At 44.7% G+C, this 25,734-nt stretch overlaps 1 protein-coding gene across 2 annotated transcripts; it reads right to left on the bottom strand.

Moving 5' to 3' along the window:
• Positions 1–6,844: 6,844 nt before the first annotated feature.
• Positions 6,845–24,604, bottom strand: LOC117263882 (uncharacterized). Of its 2 annotated transcripts, none has more exons than XM_033637588.2 (6): positions 23,904–24,604; positions 16,894–17,659; positions 15,607–15,795; positions 14,901–15,063; positions 9,713–9,877; positions 6,845–7,658 (listed from the first exon to the last, which is right to left on the bottom strand). In XM_033637588.2, exons 1-6 carry the CDS (start codon positions 23,983–23,985, stop codon positions 6,990–6,992), a joined length of 2,034 nt encoding a protein of 677 aa, XP_033493479.1. In that variant the 5' UTR covers positions 23,986–24,604; the 3' UTR covers positions 6,845–6,989. The 2 variants fall into 2 exon arrangements, with proteins under 2 accessions (XP_033493479.1, XP_033493480.1); XM_033637589.2 differs by having other exon boundaries at positions 14,985–15,063.
• Positions 24,605–25,734: the final 1,130 nt, after the last annotated feature.

The following is a 25,734-nucleotide window of genomic DNA, read 5'->3' as shown; positions in this document are numbered from 1 at the left end:
ATTTCTCACTCCTGAATAGAAAGCCATTTAGCTTGACTCACAGAGAGGAGCAGACACAAAAGCAACAGCACAAAGAGGGAAAGAGCGAGGGGGGGTGGGGGGGGGGGTTGGGTCTTAATATTGTGGAGAGTAAAATACATTAAAGAGCATAAAAACTTGAAACCCAAATATTGAGTAATTGCATGTGTTGAGGATGAACAATAGACACGGAAACTTTATCAGATTATCTGGATTCTATGGATTATTATAGGCTGTATTCTAGATAAAATATGTTTCAGTATTCCCGTTTCTCGCCACCTTTTCTTTGCTGCGGAAAGTAAACAAACAGACGAATCAAAGCTTTGTCAAAAATGATTAAAAACCAAATTGGGTTTCGGGTGAAAATACAGTCGATTCGCTGCACTGTGAGGGTATTCCACTAATTATAAAAAGCTTCATCTGCTATGAAGGCGTCTCAGGAGACGTGTGCATGCGTGTGTGTGAGTGTGTGTGTGTGCATAGGTGTGTGTGTGTGTGTGTGTGTTAAAGACAGAAGGGAGGGCAGAGTGGGAGCAAGTGAGAGAGAAATTACATCTGTTTTGGGTCAGCAAAAAACACTTTATAGCCGTGCTCAAAGAGGCAGTAATGAAGCTGCCAGCAGGCAATACACTCAAGTAGTTCTCTCTCTCTCTCTCACACACACACACACACACACACACACACCCTCACACACAAAATCTACACATACAGTATGCACCCATATCATTTCATCAGCCCACCACAGCATTAACTGCAGATCACATATTATTCATCCTGCACACACACACACACACACACACACCTGTGCACTATCCCAGCTCTCATCTCCTCCCCTGCAAAGCTTTAAACGTGCCTGAGATCATCAGCGATCATCCAGATATCTACATGATAACAATATCAATTATCACAGCATCATGTTGAATCAGCACACATTCCCCCAGTCGACACAGACTGAATGCAAATGAAGATGCAGATCAGCTTATTCAAAGTGCCGCCGGGTCTTATCTGTATCTACAGTAACAATGCACGTTAGACTGCGGGGCAACGCTGCCGCTCAGTGGTTCATACAGGAGCTGCACACACACAGACACACAGAAGTGGGGTAAGTTGGTGAGGAGGTTGAGCAAGGTGACATCTCAGAAGAGTTAAGAGCACAGGAAAAGTGGTGTTTTTCTTGAGAGCATGTTCAAGGCTGTGTTTCAGCATACAGACAGCTGATTTAGGTGTTTAGTGCTGCAAAGATTGATGACAAATCTCTCAGCTAAGGTGATCACAAAGGAACATTTATGAAACTGCACATTTACAATCAAACGTAAAGGCGTCGCTATACTTTGTGGATGATCTCAAGTATCAGCCTTGACTATGAGACACACAGACCAAGCCTGAAAGCTATTTTAAACTTTGTCGGAGCAGACTGTAATGCTGCGACACCTGGCTGTGATCTGTGACAATGGGCCTCCATACATAACAGGATAAAACCTGGAGAGAGAAACAAGGCCTCTGATCACTCCTTTGACCTGCACTCTAATCAAGTCATGTTGGGTAATCATACCAAGATTGACACTTAAAATGTGTGCGTCCTGCTAAGATAATGGGACCAGAGTTTGCAGACAGCCTGATGCTTAAGTGTGTTGCTGGATTTGTAGTGACTGCAAGAGTCTTGTCGTAGATCTCGGCTGTGCGGTATGACGTGGAGAGACAAAATCCTCTTATGGTTGTTACAAGCAATCTGATTTTTTGCTCTGATGTGACACAGATTTGTTTTTTTTTCAGAGCAGTGTGAACACAGAAATCCAGTTTTCTCCAATCAGATCAGGCCACTTCCATATGCTGTCCATGCGGTCATATCAGAATGCATGTGTGTTTATCTCATGCATCCATGGTTTTATCCGGCCATGCTTCACTGCACGGCTCAGATCTCTCACCATACAGTGTCCGAGCTGTCCGTTAAAACTACAGAAGGCTGCCACACCGCTGCTATGGTAGGCTGCCCCAGTTGCCAGCCCCACCTGCCAGACGCTTTCTGATGGGGACAGCTTGCCTACATGCTATGAAAGGGTTGTCCTTGCCATTCAAAGGTTTTGGAGGACCTGTTCCTCTGCGAAACCCTCCACATCGCGACCCCACTACTTCTGACTCCTCTCCCGGCTGCACCAACACCTATCTTTCCACAGAACTACCAGCAGTAGCTGCTAATAGAGCTAGTGGACCGAAAGCTCATTTGTACGACAGCCCATGATCCTAAAAACAAACAGCCAGCCCTCCAAGGGGCCATTTCTCCAAAGATATGCTACACTCTCCCAAACAGAAGCACATGGCTAATCATTAGGCAGAATGACATCATTAGACCTTCGTGCTATACAGCGATAATTTGTTATGTCATTCATTTTTACACCAAATTTTTGTTTCTCAAAAGTGACATTTTTCATTGTTGTTCAAAAGCACACATGTGTGAAGTTACTGGTTGCATGTGAGGTGTTTCAGGGCAGAGATCTGTTCACACTGATGTCAGACATGAGTCACCTTAAAGAAACTACAAAATGAACCAACAACTATTAAAAGAATCAAAGTTTTTTACAATATATGATACTGCTTTAACTCCCGATCATTTCAGAGTATTGATGGTTTGAAATAAAGTACAGAAGGTGCCACATTCCTGCTGCCACTGAGGCTACGTTCACATTACATGGCTTAATGCCCAATTCTGAATCTGATTATTTACCCAGATCCTGGACTGTTCACATTCAAGTTTGAAGTGACCCATAACTTTTTTCCCATCAATATCTTCATTGAGTTTTCCATTTATTTTTCCCCCATAAACAAGACGACAGAAGCCAGAGGTCTGCAATGCAGCCCTAAGTTTGACCATGTACATCAGAATCATGAGAAATTCTGTTTTGTAAAAAGGTCACAAAGGTTCCCCAGCATTTCTCAAAAATGATACGTAATCTTCTCTGAGGGTAGGTATGATGAGAACTCTTTAAGCCACAGAGACACACTAGGGGGCTCCAAACTTTTCCAGCGCATGGCAACACATTTGTTAGATGCAATTAGGGCTAGTCTGACACAACGAATATTGCCTCTCATATTGAGTGGTAGAGCTGATATGTCCCCCAGTAATGTCAGTCTTGGGTTGGTTGGGATCTTCACCCCCACAATTCTTTTTATTATATCTAAAATAGATCTCCAGTGCTGATCCAAACATCTACATGTCCAGAACATGTGTAGAAGAGTCCCTGCTTCAGTCTTAATAATAATAATAATAATAATAATAATAATAACTTTATTTGTATAGCACCTTTCAAAACCAAAGTTACAAAGTGCTTTACAATTAAAACAAAAACAATAAAAACAATTAATGGTTCATTTTGCTGTCTTCCATTCTTCCCACTTTGTTTTCGTCTTTCCTGTAAAGCAGCTCATTGATGTAATGTAATGCACAACATGGAGGCTTATCCTGACCTCTGGTGCATCTGTAGCCCCACCCAACAGTGATGTCACAGTGTACAGAGACACCCTGGAGTGCACTTTGACAACACCATTCCCAGAAAAACATAATCACATTTCCAATATAAGTCCAATTTTAGTTTCAATGTCACTCCAAAATTAAACTTTATCGAGACCACTGATGTCTTCAACGTCCTTGCAGAAAAAAACACTGGGGCATTTCTCGATGTTTCTAACAGCTAAAATAAAACTGGTAACAGAGGACATACTGAGGACACACCGTTAGCACCTCACGGGTGGAGCAGGACAGGAGAGCTCTTCAGAGGCCCTGAGTGTCACTGAGGGATACAGACACTCTACTTTAAAACCTGTCAATTACTCTTTTCATGTCAACACAGCCTATTTTCTGATGAATGAGTACAGCAGGAAGGAGAACTTCACCTTCACCCATTCCATCTGGAATGAGAAGGTGCTTTTCATCCAGGAAATAGTCGGAGAACAAAAGAACTGAGCCGCTGCAGCCTACAGCTGTTAAACCACCGTGGAGGAGGTCACATTGTGGGAAATGTGCTAGATGTTTAATTTGAGTTGCCTAAGGAAACAGAAGTGCGTGCTGCGAGAGGTGAGCACGTTCACGTCCTGAAAGAGGATAGAAGCACTGCCCCTCACATTATAAACAATACAATAACAACATGAGTGCAGGAGAAAGGGATTCAAAGGGAATAACATGCTCTCACTATTCTATGTTTGAACTGCATGGATACTGACTGAATAGATTCAGTCTTGCTTAGTATCAGTAGGTGAGTGTTTTATCTGGCATGTTTTGAGCCCTTTACCTGCATGTTTTTTTTCTGCTACAGCATCCATGTCTGCTCTGAGATTCACATGAACGCCCTTGAGACAAAAGCATAACATAAAAGGTAAAAAATGTGTTTGGTTTTTTAATGATATTGCCCCAGCGCATCATTTGACAATACAAAGGCCTCCTGATGATCTTCAAAGGCTCAAAGAATATTTTATTCATCCATCCACCCATCCATCCATTTTCGTAACCGCTTATCCTCTTGAGGATCGCAGGAGGGCTGGAGCCTACCCCAGCTGACATTGGGTGAGAGGCAGGGTACACCCTGGACAGGTCACCAGACTATCACAGGGCTGACACATAGAGACAGACAACCATTCACACTCACATTCACACCTACAGACAATTTAGAGTCACCAATTAACCTGCATGTCTTTGGACTGTGGGAGGAAGCCAGAGTACCTGGAGAAAACCCACGTTGACACGGGGAGAACATGCAAACTCCGCACAGAAGGGCTCCCCCACCCTGGGGTTTGAACTAGGAACCCTCTTGCTGTGAGGAAACAGTGCTAACCACTGCACCAGCACCACCCTAATAATAATAATATAGTCAGCTGAGGTAATTTAAGCAACTTAAAAACTTACCTGCTAATTTCATTTTGCTCAGTTTCGATGCTAGTGTGGTTTTCACTCTTCAGTGCTATGGGTAACTCAACTCCTAACAGTGCTTTAGTTTTAATTGTTCTGCAGTAGCTTGTGGTGGCTAGCATTAGCATTAGTGTTTGACTTTATAACTTCTCTCTATTTGTGTTACTATTTGAATGTGTTATAGCATTTAACATTGTCTGGCTAATGTCTTGTATGCTGTCTAGTGACTGTTATGTAATCTTGCTTTCAACAGACATGGCTAGTGACGTCGAGTAGTGTCTCTCTAAGGGCTCATGTGTCCTTAACATTAGATATGGAGACGGAGATGGAGATGGACGGATCCTGCTGTCAGTACTCTGCATTCATTTCATCCTATTCGTGCAAGTTTTCTAAAAGTTTATGGATAGGATAGGGATGAAACGGAGCAGTACCACTGGAGACTGTAGAGGAAATGTAGTGTAGTTCAAGTGAGATACGACCATAGGAGACAAAGAAGAAATTCAAATAATGATGGAACCAGGTGAATTGGTAAAATAGTGAAAAGCATTCTGGGATGTATAATAATGGCCTCACAGACCACTGCTGTCTATAGTGCTGCCTTTCTTAAAAGCTACATCAAGCTCCTCAAATGTCATCTTTGTTGTTGTGTGAAAGTTTTGACTCTGCCCTCTAGTGCCATTTACATTTACAGAATACACAAGTGGCCTTATCTAGAGCCGGTGTTTGATTTGTCTGTTCAGGGCTACTGTAAAACAAAATGGCAGCCTTTGTGGAAGAGGACCCGCTCTGTGTGAAGGTAAAAACGTCTCATTCTAAGGTAAAGAAAGCACATTCTGATTGTCAGGTGATTCAAAACTGGTGGGGAGTCATTGATTCTGGGGAAAGATTGTTAATACATGAACTCATTACCAAAACAAAAACACCTCACCTGTCAGTACTCCTTCGAAAGCCTCCTGTCCTGCATGAGCACAAATGCCACCTGTTGCTGAATGGATGCAAAAGCATTGTTTGGCTCATCCAAGCTACTTTGTTTGTTTCTCATATACAGAGCCAAGTCTGTGGAGGTATGTGTTGGGTTTGACAAAAAGTGTCTTGAATTAGAAGCCCTGACTGCACCTTTAAATGTGAGTCTTATGCACAGACACACGCACAGAATTGACACTCTGTATTTCACACTGTAGACAGACCAAAACAGACCATTAGGAGAGGTCACAGAATTAGCGAGGGGGCTAAAATGTGATTTTACCCTTGTTATTTACTGCTTTTATTGATAATTTCACAGATTAATGTTCCTGGAGCGCTGGTGTCTGTTGTGTACACAAGGGGGCAGCAGAGTCCCTCTTTTTTTATTCTTTTTTTTTTTAAACTTGTAGCTTGGCAACACTAAAGGAAAATCCTCTGTCTCTTCTCTGAGCCTTGCTGTTTCCTCTCCTTTTTTGTGTGCTCTGTTCCTCATAGCTCTGTCCATCTTTAGAACACAATACTACACGCTTTGTTGTATCGTCTATTTATTGAGGATTAGAAACATGAAAAACATACCAAAAAGCCTGTGAAAACATGAAATAATCGTACACACCAAATAGCAAAAGATTTATATAAACACTTGATAACACGAAGGCTAATGTAGTAAACCTCTATGACACCTTAATGAACAATATCCTCAGCTGTCGCTGATGTTGGCACCATGCTAAAAGAGCATATTCACATGTAGTGGTTCATTTTGTGCTTGTGTGAGCAGTAACCTGAGCTTTGAGAGGTTGTTATTTACATAAAGGTGTGAAAGTTTGGCTGCAGCATAACTATGCAGTGTTGTTTGTGTGGTGCATCCACATCTGAGTTTGAGAGAGTGTGCAGAGTTGTCCCAGTTCTAGTTTTCTGGCTCCGTGGACCATGACCAGGTGATGTGCTCCTCCTCTGGGTATAAATGTGGAGGCAGGGTGCAAAGACAGATGATAATCTATGAGTCACTAATAAAAAAAGTTAGAGCCATGATGGACATATCGCTGGAGAGATTAGATTATGACAGATGTTTGTGCGTGTGAATGTTTGGATGTCAGGTTGGGCGGAGGCCAGGTCATGAGAGTGGTGGCAGGGATCGGGTGCTGACCGGGCTGTACTTCGCCTTGGATGGTGATGGAGGAGGCTGGGTGAGGTGAGGGGAGGAGGGGGATGGACGCATGTGTCCACTGTGGTACTCTCTCCCACTCCCTGAGTGCTCTGAGCCAGGAGCTTGTGACCGACCTCTGGGCCTGCGTAATTGAGGCGGGGTGGTGGAGGAGGTGGGCATGCATTTGTACCGGGAGGGAGAGTGATGAGATGACGGATGGCAGGTGGGGGAAGAATAGCAACCAGGTGCAGAGTGACGACTGGGTGATGGGTGGCGACTGGGTGAGGGGTGACGACCGGGTGAAGGGTGACGGCCAGGTGAGGAGTGTCTCACAGACAAGGGTTCACGGTTACTGGGTGGGTGTTCCTTTGTGTGTCTGGGTGATTTGGGTGACTTAGGCACCTTAGGTGACTTGGGTGTCTTGGGCGTCCTGGGTGTCTTGGGTGATTTAGGCAAGGGGTGAGAGGAGGTGTAAGAGTTGGCGCTGTGAGTGGGAGGGGCTTGGCTGGGAGAGGCGGAGTCTCCATTGTTGGCAACCTTGTAGAGGAAGACGTCATACTGAAGGGGCGAGCTGGTCTCTGGGTGGCGCTTGGCTTCTTTGGGGAGGAGCACCTCCAGGCCAATAGTGACTCCATCCTGATGTGGGAATATGGTGAGTGGAGAGGGATGCAACAATGTAGGAAAAGTCACAGAGGCAAAAATAAGGACAGATATGGATGAATTATGAGACAAAAACTCCCCGGGCACAGACACATCATCTTAAATCTGCAACAACTGATTTGTCAGCCACTTGGGGGCAGTGGAAACAAGCTGTGAACACAACACTGACATGTTATCACCTTTAACGTAATACAAAAGCAGGCGCCCATTTACACATCCAGCAGATATGGAGCAACATTAGCATTTATTCAGAGTTGTGTTTGTGGCCATTTGATGAGTGTAAGCCCAACATTCACTCTCCTGGTAGCTGTATTTATTGGTCAACACTAAATTAAAATACAGTTTTCCCTCACTGTTTTTCACAGCAGCAAGACTGGGGCTTTAAAGGGACAGTTCACCCTCAAATCTAAAACGCCAATCTTTTGTCTTACTGGTAGGACTATTTAGCAATCTAGACTGTTTTGGTGTGAGTTGCAGAGTGTTGGAGATATCAACTGTAGAGATGTCTGCCTGCTCTCAAATATAATGAAACTCAATGGCACACGGCTCGACATTTGAAAAGCTTAACAGCAGCGTCTCTCTCCAGAAATCATGACCCAGTTACTCAACATAATCCACGACCTTGTTGTGAGCAGTTTCATGCAGGACGTATTTTTTTTCTACTGAACTACACCCACCAACCGTATCACCATGTAGGAGGAAGTGTGCATCTACTCATAAACAAGAGGCTTGTGCTCATGACATCACTGTGGAGTTTTTTAAATGCATTTTTTGGCGTCTGGAGCACCACAAACCGAGTGAGAAGGCAGACATCTCTACAGCTGATATCTGTAATACTTGGCACCTCACACCAAAACAATCTGGATTAGTAAATAGCACTATAGGTGAGAGGTAACACATGTATCATTGATTTGGGGGTGAACTGTCACTTTAAGTTACATACCAGCCTGTAGTTTTAATCTTCTGAGAGGGAGGAAGTTATATTTCAAGCACCTGTGGTAGCTTCCATTAACTCTGGAGAGCTGTCCTTGGTGCTGAACGGGCTCACGGCAGCCATTGTTTGTGTGGCGTAATCTGTGAGCAGCCTACTGTAGCACAAAAGCAGGGTCAGCCGTGCATTCACTCATTATTAGCAGGGGAGCGGTTGGGCAGTAGTTAGCTTCATCATGAGCAGACATGCAGAGAGAGCGAGAAAGAAGAGAGAGGGAAAGTAGAGCTAATAGCAACACACAGGGACAAGCTGGATAAAATTAAAAAGATTTATTCCAACAACTGTGAACTATAATCCTCCATGTATACCCAAAAAAGTACAAAAGAACCTCAAGTACATTAAAGTATTATAAATCACATTGAAAACCAAGACACAGCGTGTGTTATATATGTATATAGATTCAAATATCAACTCCAAGCAGTTACTTTGACCTCATGTAATCTAGACATATCCACTTATTAGCAATGTCAAACATGAATATTTCGCAAATACAGATTCACTTGATTTCCACTTACTTCTTTTGCAAATATTACGTTTTTCAGACACTTTTCTTCGATAACACCAATGCATGCGGGCAGAGAGAGACAGTAAGGCGGGGCAGGCAGAGGCGAGGGGAGGGTTTGGGGGAAACGGGAGAGGAGACAATGAGGGAGAGAGAGTTCATTGGCCGAAGACCAAGGCAGGGCATCAGTAGAGAGGAAAGTCAGTCATTAGTTGGTCCAAGCCAGTGATTTTAGTCCAGCGTAAGAGGCGATAGAGAAAAGAAAGGAGGCGCGGCACCACTATGTGATCAGCATTGGCATGGCAGCCTTGTAAACAGGACTATTGTGCTTCTCAAGTTGTATTCGTAAATTCATGTTGTGCTTACTTTTGACATTAGGCCCGATTGGACTGTTTACAATACACAGTATGTACTTTGCACCACTCTATAACAATTTACTGTAGTGTAGTGTGCGCGTTAAATATTTTGGTCTGATTCTCCAGCAGCACACTTTGACAGATGGTGATATTATACCAGGTTGTTCTGGAGCGTGTTTACCTCGGCGTTCTCCTCTGTGTTGTTAGGGGTGTGGCCCTGGTCGTGGACGACAGAGGTTGGACGGTTGTTCTCGTGTTTGGGGGAATGAGAGTTGAGGATGTTCATTGACCCCTCTTCCTTGGCTTGTGGGGACTTTGCAGGGTCCTCCTGCTTCTGGGGATCATCCTGTGGAGAGAGTTTGTTACTCTTTACACATGCCTCGCACTGATACATATAAACACACGTTTATATAGACACACAGGGGTCACAGGTAAGTCAATGTTTTGCAACCTGAGGCCCTGTCTACACATATAGATCATTTTGTAAATAGATATTTTCCTGTATGTTTTGGCCTCTCATCCACACACAAACAGAGATTTAGGTCATGAAAACTGCACCAGGGGCGGGACAAACATTATTATCAAGCTGCTGTTAAGCATTTTGAAGCTGTGTCCCAGAATCAGTGAGGAGTAATAACAACAATGGCGACTGCCGTAGACAAGATAGACGCTGTTGTCTAGGCTGTTCTAAATCGGCATGTCTTCTCAATGTCGCCTGACATCGTTGTTGTTTTTACTTCGCTCTGCTCCACTCTTAAAACCCCGGCAAATCAAGTATGTTGGCATGGCTACACATCACCATAGACTTAAAATGACGTCGGATTCAGATGGATACATGCGTCTCTGGTGATTGGTCAGGGAATATTAAATCCCCCTCCCCCATGAAAATTGGTTAGAGTGCAATGTCAGACTGAAGACAGAAACACAGTGTAATTATTTGACATTACTGTCTGAATATCACCCTCACAGGTAAGCTCCTGGTTAAAAGACGAAAAGACGAAGCTTCATGGCTACCTCATGTGTATTGGAGAACACACATGGGACATTTCTCAGCACTTTTGACTGGCTAAAACTGTTTGAATTAACTAAATATCTCAATTAAAAACATACAATTCAGTAAAAAAAAATCCCAGGGAGCACTTCCTCATGTCAGAGATGATCATTCCTGAGTTTATATAGGTCACCCTATGGACTGATACTGCACCTGCAGGCATAGACTTTTATCTAATCAACCAATCATGCCTCAGTGTTTAAAAGAGAATCCCAATCGGACCTTTGACATTTAAAAAACTGCATTGCAGACCACGTGTCTGCAGGGGCTTTTTAGCCTCTAGACCTGACATTTAGAGCATCCGGAAATCACAGATACTCATCTATAACCATCGCATAGAAATGCCAGCAGAGCTCTGAGTGTTGTGGCGAGTCACAATGTGTTCACTTCATTTAGCCCAGCCAGGTGTGGCTAATGGACTGGAAATTAATATACGATTTTGTGATCCATCAGTGTGTGCTTTTGTTTGCAGAGTGTTAAATGCAGTAAATTCATGCAATTATCAAAGGGTGTAGGTTTTGTTTCATATGAAATGGGTGGATAAGGGTCTTCTGCCAGAGAATTTTAAGCATCAAACACTTCATTTCCTGAATTCTGGTGAATTTCTATGCAACAATTTGTGACTTTCTGCATCAATTTATGGTGAAAATGTCTTAGATTTTGTTAAAATACAAGTTGTCTGCTACTTTAATGTCCCAATCTACACCTGTGAAACTATCAGTCAGAGAGCTGTGTTTGACAACAAAACTATTGTGCACGTCTCAATGTGTCAGTTTGCAAATGACCCAGCTATCGATTGATTGGCATGTCACAGACATCTGAAGGTCATACGCACAGCAGGCAGTAAGTAGGGCACCATCGATTGGTCATACTGGCTACTGCTGGACAAAACACGCTAATCACCCTTTCACACCAGGGACAACAAGCTCAAAAGCGTAAAGTCACAGAGCAAAATGTCTTTGTTCTGTTGATCTCATAGACTTGATGTGCTATTATGGTTAAGCTCTGTTTATCGACGAGATTCCTCATTGTTTATTTAGATTAAGAGTTTAACCATGCATCAGTAACCCTAGAGTATAAACTGTGTTGGCTTAGTAACCCAGTGGGCGAGTATGATTGATGAATACCTAACAGGGGCACACACACTAATCTGCCTGCAAACACAAAACCCCACAAACACACAGAAACATGGATAGAAATTAACACATCCATGCGTGCGGAGTCATATCCACAGACACACATGCTGCTACAGAATGCAGCTCACTTCATAGCAGCACTACATGCATGACCTTTGGAAGAGGACTGGGTAGAGACGGGAAAACCTGCACAGGGACCCTAAAATGGCTGTCTGAGCTTTGTAAGCACAAGAGCAAAGCCAGCAGTTAAAACAAAATGGAGGCTCAGCTTCCTCACAGAACTTCTCCGGAAGCTGCGTAGGCAAGAAAGGCAGCAAATGAGGGAACTTGCTATTTAATCACACAGCTGTCAATACATAACACCTCTGAACAACTAGTTGTAGGAATCCTTGCAGGGAGGTGATTAATTATTTCAGCCTACAGTGTACGTGGAATGCAGCTGATAACAAGAGTTTGTGAGGTTTGCGTTGAAGAGAGAGGCGAACTCTGGCGTCTAGCGGTTGCACAGTGGGTAGGTTTCAAAGCAAAGCCAGGGAGGGAAATTGCTGTAGGACAATGTGGACGTTTCCGCTCTGCTTACCTGGAAGTGATTATAAGGGTTTCTGGGTTTATATTCCCAGGTATAGCTGCTTGTTGATTGCCTCTGAGGGGATTGGTGAGTGTAAAAAGCATTAAACACACACATACTGTACATTTCAAATTGTAGCCCAGTGAGAGGTTACTTGCTTTAACAGGGCACTAAGGTGAGTTAGATGTGTGCATAACTCTACGAGCTCAAAGGGGACCTATTATGCCTGTCCTTGTTCTCTGTCATATATTATGTTACAGTGTTGGATGATAATATTAAACATGGCCAAAGTTTCCAATAATGAGCATATGTAAAAGTAATCTCTGTGCCTCAGGTGTCAGGCTGCTCTGAATACTCTTTACTCTCTACTTTCGAGACAAGCTGACGTAAGCTCCATAGAATGGAAAAATAATGGCTGTAGCTATGGTGACATCACCCATTTGTTTGCGGACTCCCGTTCTGAAGTCTTGAGTTGTTTTTATAGAGCCAGAAGTGAACATATTTAGACGAGAGGGTGGATCTGACTGACAGCCCAAGGGCACTATCAAAGGAGAGCCTGTCTAAGCAACATCGCCCTTAATTTTGTGTAACTTTAAGCCCTAATAACATTTAAATTATAGATTAATTCAGCTTCCCATAGAGTTGTCATTAACAGGGAAAGTAGCTAGAGGGACTAAGGCCCTGATCACACAGAAAGCATTTTAGCAGCTGGAGGTGCCTTTTGTATAATGAGAATTAAGCTTTTTGCTCGTAGTTTTTGCGTTGCGGTGCACCTTGTGTTTCTGCGCTCTAAGTGCCTGGTGTTTTTGCCAGAGCGCTCTGAACTCCTCAAGCTGAAAAAACTTCAACTCAGAGCATAAATGCACTAGCCTGGTTCCAGACCATAGACCCTGCCCACTCAACTGAGTAGGCTTGCATCTCTGGTCTGGCATACTGCAATGAATTTGCGATTTATCTCGTCCAAACGATGGATGGACCAATGAACGCCGGGGGTGGGGGCGGGTCTAGCGATTAGCCAATCAGTGCCAGTTACGCCGGTGGGTAACTGGTGAGGATAGCAACAATGGCGACTGCTACAGATCCTACAGACCACATTAACGATGCTATCGAGGTATTTCGCCACTACTCGCGTTAATGGAGGACCAAATTAAAGAAGCTGCTAAACTGGATTTAACGACAGCTGGGCGTGCACGACGATGGAGACATTTTAAACGGGCAATGCTCGCTTGTTTTCGGTACCCCGAGGCATGGATACTAATGACGTCAGATTCTGGGTGAGTCTTTGATCTCTACTGATTGGTTAGGGAAAAATCAAATTCCCTCCCCCTTGTAAATCGCCTTCAATGGAGGCGATGCCAGACTGAAGGTTCTGGGAGCTTCAGTCTGACACTCAGGCTATAAATGCACCCAACGTCATTTCAGCCTTTTTCCCATTGTCCAGTCAGATGATTTGAGAGGCGGGCCATCTGTGGTGGTCACGACAACAAGTTTACAATTGGTCTAAAACGGAGGAAAAACTGGTGGTAGCGGTTGCTGGATACCCAAAACTATACGGCACGATGATAGACAGAAGGTTGTTAAACTGCCCCCTGGAAACGGCTATCATCGAGGTGAAGCTCCTGGACCAAGTGGTGGTACTCCCCATGATCCACCCTCTTTTTTAGGGTCTCATGTACCCACACAGATCTCCGTTTCCCTGTGCCCGGCAACCTATTTGCTGACAGCCTCTCACCCTCAACCAGAGCTACAGCAAGTACCCTCTGCCTGAACATTTTAGTAACTTGGTACTTGGTAGCAGGCCGTGAACATGTTTATTTCTGCTGTTAAGTTTTGCCATTTTAAATTAGTGGTCTATGGGGATTGACCTGTTTCTGGAGCCAGCCTCAAGTAGCCACTCAAGGAACTGCAGCTTTTGGCACTTCCTCATTGGCTTCATTTTTCAAGTTGCTGCTTGGTGTTTAAAATCATGTATACTGCTACATGTAGCTACATGTAGCTTCATTCTAACTTCAGGGAAACAGATAATCTTGGTTAATTTCTCCCTTTTTTTTGGACCATATTCCTGCTGGGACATGTCTGGTTGTATTGGCAATTTTTCATGGTAGAAAAATTGCAGTCCTAATCTTGGCTACAATGATGGTGCAGAGACACCGAGACGTGGGAGACCCACAAAACGCTGACCAGTCAGAGCTGATTGGGCTTTTTTGGGAGGTAAAGTGGCCATTAAAGTGAACATTAAAACGTGTTAACATGTTCTGGTAGAAACTCGCAAGTATGAACCTGACAACAAGCACAATAGGTCCCCTTTAAGTTAGTAGTCTGTTGTTAGTACTGTGAATGGGAGCAGTTAGGTGGCCATGCGCGGAGACAGAAGAACAGAGAATCCCAGACAGATACAAAAATCAAATCACGAAGCTGGCAGAGAAAACATAGGAGAGGACATTGTGAACAAAGAGGAGAACAGATGGTTACAACAGAAGACAGACAAACAAGGAGACAATAAGATGCAGATGCAGATGATTGGACTGAAGAGTTAGATGGAAATGATGAATACAAAGAAGATGAATGGAAGGAGAGAAAAGGGAGCATAAACATGAGGAGAGTTGGGGCGTACCTGACAGATAATGTTGTCATAGTATGCCAGGTTGTGAGTGTGAGCTTGGGGAGCGGGCGGAGGGGTGTCGCACAGTTTCCTTACATTTGGCTGCGAGCCGTCGGCTGTTGTGGAAACGGAGAGGCCGTCCGTCTGTGGCTCGCTGCTCTGTGGGCGGTACTTACTACGGGAGGGCAAAGAGAACGATTTGTGTCATAAATATTTGCAGTTAATGTGGAAGGTTTGTTTTTTAAAATTGTGTGCATATGTATCTCTCCAGGTCCATATTTACATTGCTCTGCACAGTGTGAAACTGGGGTTAAAATTTACACACATACACACCATACACAAAAATATATCATCACAGTCTAAGAATATAAATAATTCAGTGCATACCAAAGAGAATTTGATCCGCTCTAAAGTCTACATTGCGGCTGGTGACTGTAAAATCTAATTGATTAGATGGATTTTACTCACTGTACCCTGCTTGTCGACACTTGACTTTATCTCCATTTAACTGCATTCTCACCTCCCTCCTTCTCTGCTGCACCTACACTCTCTTCATCATTTGATTTCAACATTCTTTCTCAGTTGTTAGGTTGTAAAGTCTTCCAGGAGCAACACTGACTGACACATGCACAGTCACAGCTGCCTCTCTCAGCACCCATCACATAGTGTAACTCACAGCACATTTTTTTTGACATTCGTACCTCTCTGTCACACACACCTGCGTTTGCGAAGGCGCTTGTTTTCATTCTTGAGGTGGTGCAGCCTCTTGGCAAAGAATACGATAATCATGAAGAGGAGGATGAGCACCAGGGAGGCCACGCCCACCACCACGCACATCACCTGGAACTCTGTGACCGCCCAATCGCAGCGCGTGCCTTTGTTCCAGATGTAGTCCTGCACGTTGCACCTGGATGCAAAGCAACACAAAAGGTAGAACTATTTGGCCTTTTTGATCAGTGTAACACTTTGTGGGTCAGAAAAACAGCGCAAAGTAACATTCCTCTCTCCTGACCTGCTGTATGAAAAGTCAAGAGGTTAAATATGAGTGTGTACCCTCTGCACTAGCATGTTTACAATATTTATAGCCACGGCATGTAAGCCAGAGTAAAGAGTGTAAAATGGTACTCAGAGTTGATGACATGGTGTCCCGAGGTCTGTCCGGCAAAGCAGGGATTCGGCCTGCAGCCTAGCCCATAATGAGATCAAAGGATCAGGATACGTGCGTGCATGTGTCAGCGTGTGTCTATCGTTTCCATATTCCGGCCTTTCTCTGTGCAATTGCATGCAAGTGTTTCAAGTGTGCCCGCGTGAGTGAGTGTGTGTACACGTGTGTGCGCTGTTACTCAGCAGGTACGACTAGAGGAGCAACAGTTTACCTCTGAGCTTACACTGAGTCTGCTGGTTGGGACAGATGGTGCTTTCAAGGCGTGGTGGTGTATGTGCGCGAGCGTGTGCGTCTGTGAATGTGTGTGTATGTGCGCGAGGAGTGCGTGTGTTTATTTCTCAGTGTATCCTTCCCTGACCTTACTGTGTCATCCTTATACTTTCTGTGTGTGCATACTGTGTGTGTCTGCATCAGCTGTCACCAGCCTATACGTGCACAAACACACTCTCCAAAACTGAGCTAATCCTCTGGCGACCCTGCTGTGATCTTGATGAACCCTCATGACATATTAAGCCAACCTTCTATCTATTCAGTGTCTGTACGCTTGTCTGAAGTGTCCTAAATCTTTTCTTTTGTGTTGGAGAGGGAACATATTGGAAATCATCCCAAGATAATTAAAAAGGGGAATGGTTTTAGCGCCCAACAACCCCTCCATACAGCCCTGCTGCCGCTCACACACTGTAGAGTTTTCTTCTATAAAGTCAGCTTTTAAATGCTACAAAAAAACTCAATCATTAGTAAACATGGTGAAAAATTGAGGCAACTGTGCAATCCTCTTTTCAATTAACTCAAGACAACAAACCAGCTCGTGTAATTAACAGGTTTTTGTGTATTTCTCACCTGCAGAAGGCTCCCATTCCTGCTACCACGGTACACACTCCTCCATTGAAGCAGAAATTGGGTTCAATGTCACACTCAGACACACACGTCCCAGGACCAGAGCGCACAAAGCCCAGCCTGCAGCCGTCGGTCCCCATGGCACCACCTAAGCCTAACTCTTTACCCTTGTCCGACCCTGGCATAGGAGGAGCTGGCAAGGAGGGCCCGCTTTCCATTTTAGGCCTCGTGTTTTCGGGGACAGCAGGAGAGCCAGCCAGGAGCGGATTCTCGTCCTCCATGTCAGGTGGAGGTGAGGGGGTGGGCTCAGGTTCTGGGGTCGAATCTAATGCCGAGAGGTCGTCATCAGGGGACAGGTAGTCGTAAAAGTCAGAAAGCGTCCATGCAGTAGGGTCCCCCGCTTTTTGCTTCTGGGGTTGTGGGGCTTTGGCCCATCCAACAGCGACATCAGAGGGCACAATATCCGGTGCAGGGCTGTGGAACTCCACGGTGATGACATCATCGGACATGGGATTTCCAGGCTGGTCTGGACCTGCCCCTCCGGCAGTGAGCTCCTCCCCAGCAGGTGGGTCCTCATCTACAACATCTAGGTGGGCGTGTTTACGAGAATGGTGACGTTTGGTGGAGCTGAGTGGGAGTTTAGCCCCGAGCCCAATCAGGTGGTCCCTCTCTGCAGAGTCATCACTGAGCACCATCCTGCTGTTCAAGGCCTCCTTGTTGACAGATGATTGGTTGTGGTGATGATGGTGCCTGGCCAGTGAATGCCTCCCTGTTGGTTGGACACAGAAAGGCATTAAAGAGGTAATCCAGAGTTTCAGTTCCATAAAGTTGAGAGACTCACAAGAGTTAAATTAAACAAAGAACTGTCAAAACACTTGATGCTATGCTTCCCATAATTCAACTCAACTGTGTCTTTTCATCAGACCCTATCTGCCTGGTTAACACCCATGTCTTTACAGATATAGTTCAACATTTTGGGAAATGATTTCACTCTCATATCTGTCCGTTCAGTATAAATCCGCCTGTTAGCTTATTCTAGCATTACAATGGGAAACACTGGGAAACAGCTGATCTGACTTTGTCCAAAATGAATACCAGCATCTCTGAAGCTCATCTCATTGGTGCAAAAATTGATTCAAATTGACATGCAATTGCAGGGGGTATGAGGGTGGTGGAGGTGTCTGTGTCTGATTATTTCTTGGCCAGGACCAGTAACTTCATGTAGTCTTCTTGTCAACATGAGGTTGCTAAGCAAACAGTGGCGCCTGAAGGAAGTTACCGTGCTTTACAAAGGATAGCAGATGGATGATGGTCAGTTTACGGCTTATTTTAAGATGAGTCTGGGACAGTTTGACAATCTGCTGCCAATTGTTGGACCTAATTACAGTTGGTAAAATGTTGAGACAACAATTTGTTCATATATGTCTTGAAGCTTGCCTACAGCGACGATGAAAGTGAGCTAACATTAGCTTCAAACCATGTACACAACTACTTGCTGTAATTTCCACCACAGAAGGTCCAACTTTCAAAACATCTGCCTGGACAATGGGAAAAACCGCTAATGATGTCAGGCGCTTTTTCAGCTCTGGGCTAAAGTTATTTTAACTCATGGCATTCACAGGATGTTCCTGCAAAATTGCAAGGCACAAAAAATGCAAGGAAAAATGCAAGGTGCTCAGCAACACCAAAGCAGTGAGTTCATTGAAAATTATTACAAAAAGCTGTGCCAGGCTGCTTAAATGCACCCTGTGTGATAGGGGCCTAACATGCTATTTAGTACATAACCAGTATGTGAGATTTTATTAGCAGGTCCACAACCTTAGTATGAAACCAATAGTTTTGATGCCATATTATATTATACAAACACTGGACACTGCACAAGCAAGAATATCCCGTAATGCAATGCAGTAGTGACGACCAAGGCAGCTCTGTAACGTTGATAAGGCTTTAATTTAAATATAAGATTTCACTTACAACTCAAGGGGTTGCTGGTAGGTGGTTTTTTGTTACCTTTGGACAGAGCCAGGTTTACTGCTTCCTATTTCTTCTAAGCTTGGCTGACTGGCTGCTGTTTGAGATATGACAGAAGTATTAATCATCTCGTTTAACTTATGATAAGAAAGCTTATTTCCCAAACCAGCGTATTACAGTAAAAGAAATGGTAGTAAAGCTAGCGGAAATAACCCCGATGACATCACCAGGGTTTGTGAAATTCTTCCAGAGCCACTGATGTCATCACAGAGGCTGAGTATTACAGTAGTGCCAATTCAATTAGGATTAGTATCATTTAGTATTATTAGTATTCCAGGACAGGTAAACTGACTTAGATGTGTAAAGTCGATTGATTCCCCCTTTAAAATAACCTTATAGTCGGTTATTTTCTGTGATCTTATCCAGATGTAGATGACAAAATGAGAAACAAAGGCTTATATACACACACACACACACACACACATAAGTTCCTTTTTTGGTGCTAATCCCAAAGTACTGACTGTGTTTTGTTTGATAAAGATTGTGGCCCAAGGATGAAGCATAAATAACTTAAATGGATCCCTACAGTATACGGTAGAGATGCCTTGAGGCTGTGCAGACTAGCTTTCTAAGAGAATATTGTTATGTCACAATATCCTTCACCGCATATTCAGCTGAATTTGACAAACACAATACAATAAAAATATACAATATGCACCAAATGTGTTCTCACCGGAGAGGGCATTTGTAGAAAAGTGCTACTCAGCTGAAAGCCCGTTGTGGTTCACGCTTGAGAGCTAAGTGATTAATTGTCAAAGAAATCAGAACAAGATCTGAAGACTGCCGTGTAATCAGACTGTAACGATGTAGGATTAGGCACATTGAGTGACTGACTAATGTGCTCTGGTGACCGAGACTGGGTGAGGATTAGATTGGGATTTAGAGCAATAGGTTAGAGGCTGACTGGTCAGGCACTTCTCCCACTCCTGACAACCAGCAGAGAAAGATGCACACACAAAGAGGCAGAGCAGCGGACAGAGAAATTAAAAGGGAGAGGACAGAGAGGTACAGACAGATGGGAATTATAAAACCTTTTAACATGCAGCAGGCCACCGACAGGCCAGTCATTACGAACTCAGGCTGTGCAGCCAGACAATTCAAACCAGCAGAACTCTTTTAAATTCAAAAGGAGATCCCAAAGTTTCCAAAAACACCATGGCGCAGCCCTAAAAACATGAAATCTTGGGTTTGCATATTTACCCCAGCATAAACATCATGTGGCTTCAATCGAGAGTGGGAAAGAGTTGGGAGCTGATGGAAATACTGTAAGGCGGTGTATAGAATAAATAGATTTTAAAGGAGTAATTCAAAATTTTGCTTATTTGCTTTCTTGCTAACAATCAGACGAAAAGATCTTCTCATCCAACTCTTGGTAAGATAACAAATTTAAAACATACAAACTGTATCTTTAAAGGAACAGTGTGTGGGATTTAGTGGCATCTAGCAATGAGGATTGCAGATTGCAACAAGTTGAATCTTCTCCCATGTGCCAAGCATGAGCTCCCTGTTAGGATTCCTTCCTTCCTTCCTTCAGTGTGAATTATCATTAGACGTCTCTTCCTCTCCAAAACAAACTGACCAGGTGATTTACACTAAAGAAAACCTACTTGTTGTATAATATTCTATTTCTGCATATATATCTCCCCTAATCCTACAGAGGAAAGAAAATAAAGAAAGATGGATGATCGTGCTGTTGCACATTTTTGGATATATTATGTTCCCACAGTTGACTGAATTTCAAGAAGCCACTTCTTCACACTTTTCCACTGGCCTGGTACATCTGCGCAAACGGCCAAACTCCACCAAATACTTGGCTGGACGGCTCCTCTCCCACTGCCACCCTGAAATCACTGTGTCCAATGAGATCACTGCTCTCAGTGTCTGGCACTTCATTCAGAGCTAATACTAAAACCATCTGAACGTGCCTCGAGTCACGAAGACTAGTGGTGGCTGAGGAACCATGAGATTCACCTCACACACACACACACACACACACACACACACACACACACATACGCTGCAGTTGCCATGGTGAGATGTAAAGAGGTGCCATGTTGAAAGGAGGAGTGGAGCGAGGGAGTTGCAGTGGAAACAGAGAATCCAGTGTTTGCGCTTTCTCTCTCTTGTTTTTCAATCAATCAGCCAGCCAGGCAGCGAGCGTTACATGCCAACTCCATCTCTGGGAAAACTGAGGTGGAATGAACCCGAATGCTTCACAGTTTGTCAAAGAGATAGACATGCCTCACCAGTTAAAACTGATTACAGCTGATTCAAATTTCATTTAAAGGTTCAATCTGCCAATTTGTTCCCCGTCGAGCTGCAGCATCCTGTTAGCAGCTGGCAGTTTTATAGCGATTACACGAGCAAAAGGGAACATGAAGAGATTACGAGGGCAAACTGAATGCACGAGCCTCTGCTTGGCAATTTCCTTCTTAGAAATGGTGTGATTTGTGTCCTTTAAGTGCTGCTCAGCACTTCACCTCTGGCATCACGCTGAGCATGTCACCATGGTAACAAGTTTCACCTGAGGTCACTGTGATTGGCTAGGGTGCAGATTCCCAGCAGCCTTTTCATCTTACCAGCAGGACAGGACACAGTGGGAATCACGGGCAGGTATCCTGCAGGCTTTTGTTGGATAGAGACAAAACCAGTCCCACTTTGTGACTGCGCCATTCACACACCGCTCATACTACAACCACCTGATTCACCATCAGCACTTGGGTGTGGATCCCAGTTTATCCACAGAGCCCAACTTCAGTTGTGTTAAACCAGCTGATGATTGGTCGACCAATATTCAACTTCTTCCTCCCGTTCTGTGTGCGCGTGCGTGTGAATAAAAAGGAGTCAGGGAGTTGCTGATGATCTGATCTGTTGTGACATATCATGGGCTTTCTGGGGCTACAGGGCAGATGGACCTCACAGCATGCACTCACTCAGACACACACACTCACATAGCAGAGCACCCAAGAGTCTGGGTTTGATCCACATAGCTTTACATGGCTATCAAGGGCAATCTGTGTTTCTGCATGTTTGTGTTTATGTGTGGATTTATTTATTGGTTTTGCATACAGCTCAAATTATTAGTTGGGTAATCAATAGGATGATTAAAAGCTGATTAATCTGCAAACATTTTAATAAGGGATTAACTGTTTCAGTCATTTTTGGGCAAAATTGCCAAAGTTCTACTGATTCTGACTTTTCAATTGTGAGAATGCTACTTTTTTCCTTCACTTTGGGCTTTACAAAAATGATGATGAGCATTTTTTCCATTTTTTCTGACATTTTATAGGCAAACATAAATCGATTAATCTTGAAAATCAATTTGAGTCTTCATAGGAACATTGATGGAATATTAAGCAGTGGTGTAGTGGAAGGTATTTGCAGGTATACAGGGTATACCACTTGCAGTATACCACCCAAAAAGCTGAGAGCATACCCACTCCGCCCTTGGTAACCTACCCATGTATCTAATAGTAAATCCACCCCATCAACTATCACCGCATCACTGTTATTAAGGCTCTATATTCCACTGTGCTGTGGTTTTCCTTTTTATTTGGTTGTTCGAATGATAATAGCTTTTTTTTTTACAGCCCATTTCAAGGGACCCAAGGACGCTTTCCACAAATGAAGGCCACACATTATGGGTCATGGGGGACAAACTCATCTTCTTCTCACACCTCTCTCAAAGATATGAATGAAGATTCACCTACACATTACTCCTAATGAATCACATATGTCCACAGCCACGTGGTCTCTGGGGTTTAAAGGATGACAGACAGGACGCCTGGCGTGTATTTACCGGTCAATATGTCACTGTGTTAACGCCTGGTTACACATTGAGGGCGCGAGATGTGGCGTGGCGGGGAGGAGGGGTACAGTTGCAGCGCGCGCCCACGTGAACCCCGGCGACCCTCTGCGTGCACGAGCCACCCTGTTGCTGGGCAGCGGCAGCAGCGCCCATTTCTACATTTCTGAGATTTGCCACATTTCCACTATTCTTAGCGCGCGCGCGCACGTGTATGCCAGACAGATAGAGCACAGAGATTTGGAGATTTTGGTTCCCACACTGCCTGCCTCCGAGTCTCAAGGGATGGACAGACAGTAAAATGAGAAGGCAAAGGGGGGTGGGAGGTGTAGCGGGCCCGGTTGTCTCGGGCTTCCCCTGCATGTCTGGAGGAATTCAATCCTTTCAGCGCCGTGAATGGGCCTCCTGTAGCCTGGCCACGGTGCACCTAATCCCGCCTTTGTCTGGGCCACGCACCGCCGCGGCGAGTCCCAGCTGCAGCACCGAACTGTCAAACGTCTCTGTCTCTCTCTCTGATCACCTCCAGGCCTGTCTGTCTTCTTTATACAGATGTTCCCCACTCGAGCTTATAACATTTGGAACAAGCCAGTCACCTTTGTTTTAAATAGGCTGCTCACAGGAGAGACAGTTTTCCCCCTCAGAATCTGAATTAACATGAGAATGGCTGGACCGTGGACACAGCAAGTGGTTCAAGTGTCTTTAACAAAGCAGTTCTCAGCATGACAGAACATATGCTGGCAGAAAATATCACATCACACTGTTGGATTTCTCAGCACAGCCTATAAGGATTGATAGAGTCTTATAAATGCAATTGAAATGCACTTAACATGATTATTGCCAAAATACAATGGATCATCGGCGCATTTAAGATATCAGAGTCCACACAAACCAGAATTTAAAACCAGCCTATCAATACCCGGCGTGTTACTATCAAAAGGCCCAAAGACTATCACTGCTGCTGATAAAAAGATGATTGGATACTATTAACATCAATGCCCAAATCTTAAATGGCAGTTGCATCCTCATGCCGCATACGTGGACAAGTGTCATTTTCCATATGGTATGCCAATGCAGGTGTAATCTGATTCACGCACGTGCGCGTTTGCTTGCACAAACACACGCACACATACACACCACACACGCACAGGGTGGGACTCCGGTAGTGCAGCGGACTTACCGTGAGCAGCCAGGGGGATGATGACCATTGAGATGGTCAGTAGCACCTGCCAGGTGCCCAAACGACGGTCACCGCGCGCCATACCGCTGGCTATCTCTTTGAAACACTGATGCAAACTGTGATCCCGTTCCTCGTTATGCCGGTCAGATTGTGGGACTGCACGATAATCCTCACAGTGGATCCTCCAAAGTTCAGATGTTGCCGGTTTTCGCCATGTCGCCGTTAACCTCCCCAACGTTTGGCCTCGCTCACAGCTGCTGTGTGTGTGTATGTGTGTGTGTGTTAATCTCTGAACCGTTTAACGGCTCGGGTTCGGTTCCATCGTACCGAGCGGCTGCCCTCTCCTCCACACCTTTAGCGCGCGCGTCTGCGCTTTGGGGTCCGTCGGAAGCACCAGCAGGAGCACCGCGAGGAGCTGGAGTAGTACTGCGCGCGACCGGCGGAGGGTCTGCAGACGAGATTTTAATGAGCCGGGTTTGCCGCTGCCTGCCTGTGTGGATGCGATCCGTTAAGCCTTTCCCCTTGGCTGCGAAGGCGATAAGAGGCAATGCACGGCACGGCACGGCGCGGCGCAGAACGGCACGGCACGTCGTGCGCGCACAGTGCGTTTGGGTGTCAAAGTGCCAACACACACACACACACACACACACACGAGATGCTCGCCAGTGTCCAGCCTGCTGTAGCTGATGAAGAACGGAGCTGAGTGGAGGATTTAAGCAGCGTCTGCTGTCACTAGAAGTCAATATGCTCCATTTTACACGACAGTTAATGTGTGTGAACATCATGTGCAAGAGGCGCTCTTTCTCTCTGGGTGGCGTTTATGTGTCAGGGGGCTGTTTGGGTGCATATTGGCCAGCAGAGAGAAGTGTGTTTGTGTGCGTGCGTGTGTGTGCACGCTAATCCTCTTACTGTTGTATTGTGATATATGCTCTAGACAATGGCATCTGCTGCTTTTAGACCCCACCACCACCGCCACCACCACCTCCAACACACACACACACACACACACACACACACACCCTGAACCCCCCTTTCCACATTTTCCCTCTCCCCTTCCCACTAAACACCCTGACACACATCACTTTTCACCCTACCTTTGCTTCCTTTGCCTTTACAATCTTTCCTCCCATCCTAAATGCCACAATAGAATTGCTTCCAAATGCATTTATGTAATCACTGCTCTGTGACACTAATCCATTTTTCTGTTTCTATGTCTCCTGCACTGTTACAAACAGCAAACAAAACGGCTTGCGGAGGGCTGACTACCCACTCTCCTAAATGGGATTAAGTCAGATACATTATACGAAATAATTAAGACCAAATGCTTTGTTCCTGGTGAAAAAAGCATTTTCACTTATTACTCAGTGAATCAGGATCCAAGCCACTATTTTATGCAGCAACCCGCTGTTCCCTATCAATCATCTTCCAAAAAAAACCCTACCCATACCTCAAATCCCCACCCTCAGCGACAGAAGAGTGGGATTTTGTACGAGAAGGACCCAGCAGACTGAGAGAGGCAGAGATAGAGAAAGGGACAGCCACAAGAGGGGAAGAGAGGGAGAGATAGGGTGTGTGTGATGGGATTCAGAGGATGGACAGACACGGGTGAGCGTTGGAGAGAGGGAGCTGGAGAGTGGTGGAGATGGAGAAACAGAAAAATGTTCACTGATGCACTGCCAAACAGAGCAGAACGAAATTGCTTCTGCACCCGCCTACCCCCCATACACACACACACACACACACACACACGCACACAAACACATATCTGCCTTTAAAGACACACACATACACACACATCCTATCTTTCACCTCTCATCCTCCCATAGTGACT

This window comes from Epinephelus lanceolatus, chromosome 16 (genome assembly GCF_041903045.1).
Source record: "Epinephelus lanceolatus isolate andai-2023 chromosome 16, ASM4190304v1, whole genome shotgun sequence".
In the NCBI taxonomy this organism is placed as follows: Eukaryota; Metazoa; Chordata; class Actinopteri; order Perciformes; family Serranidae; genus Epinephelus; species Epinephelus lanceolatus.
The sequence above is the reverse complement of the archived record's forward strand: the minus strand, read 5'-3'. Positions and strand labels throughout refer to the sequence as shown.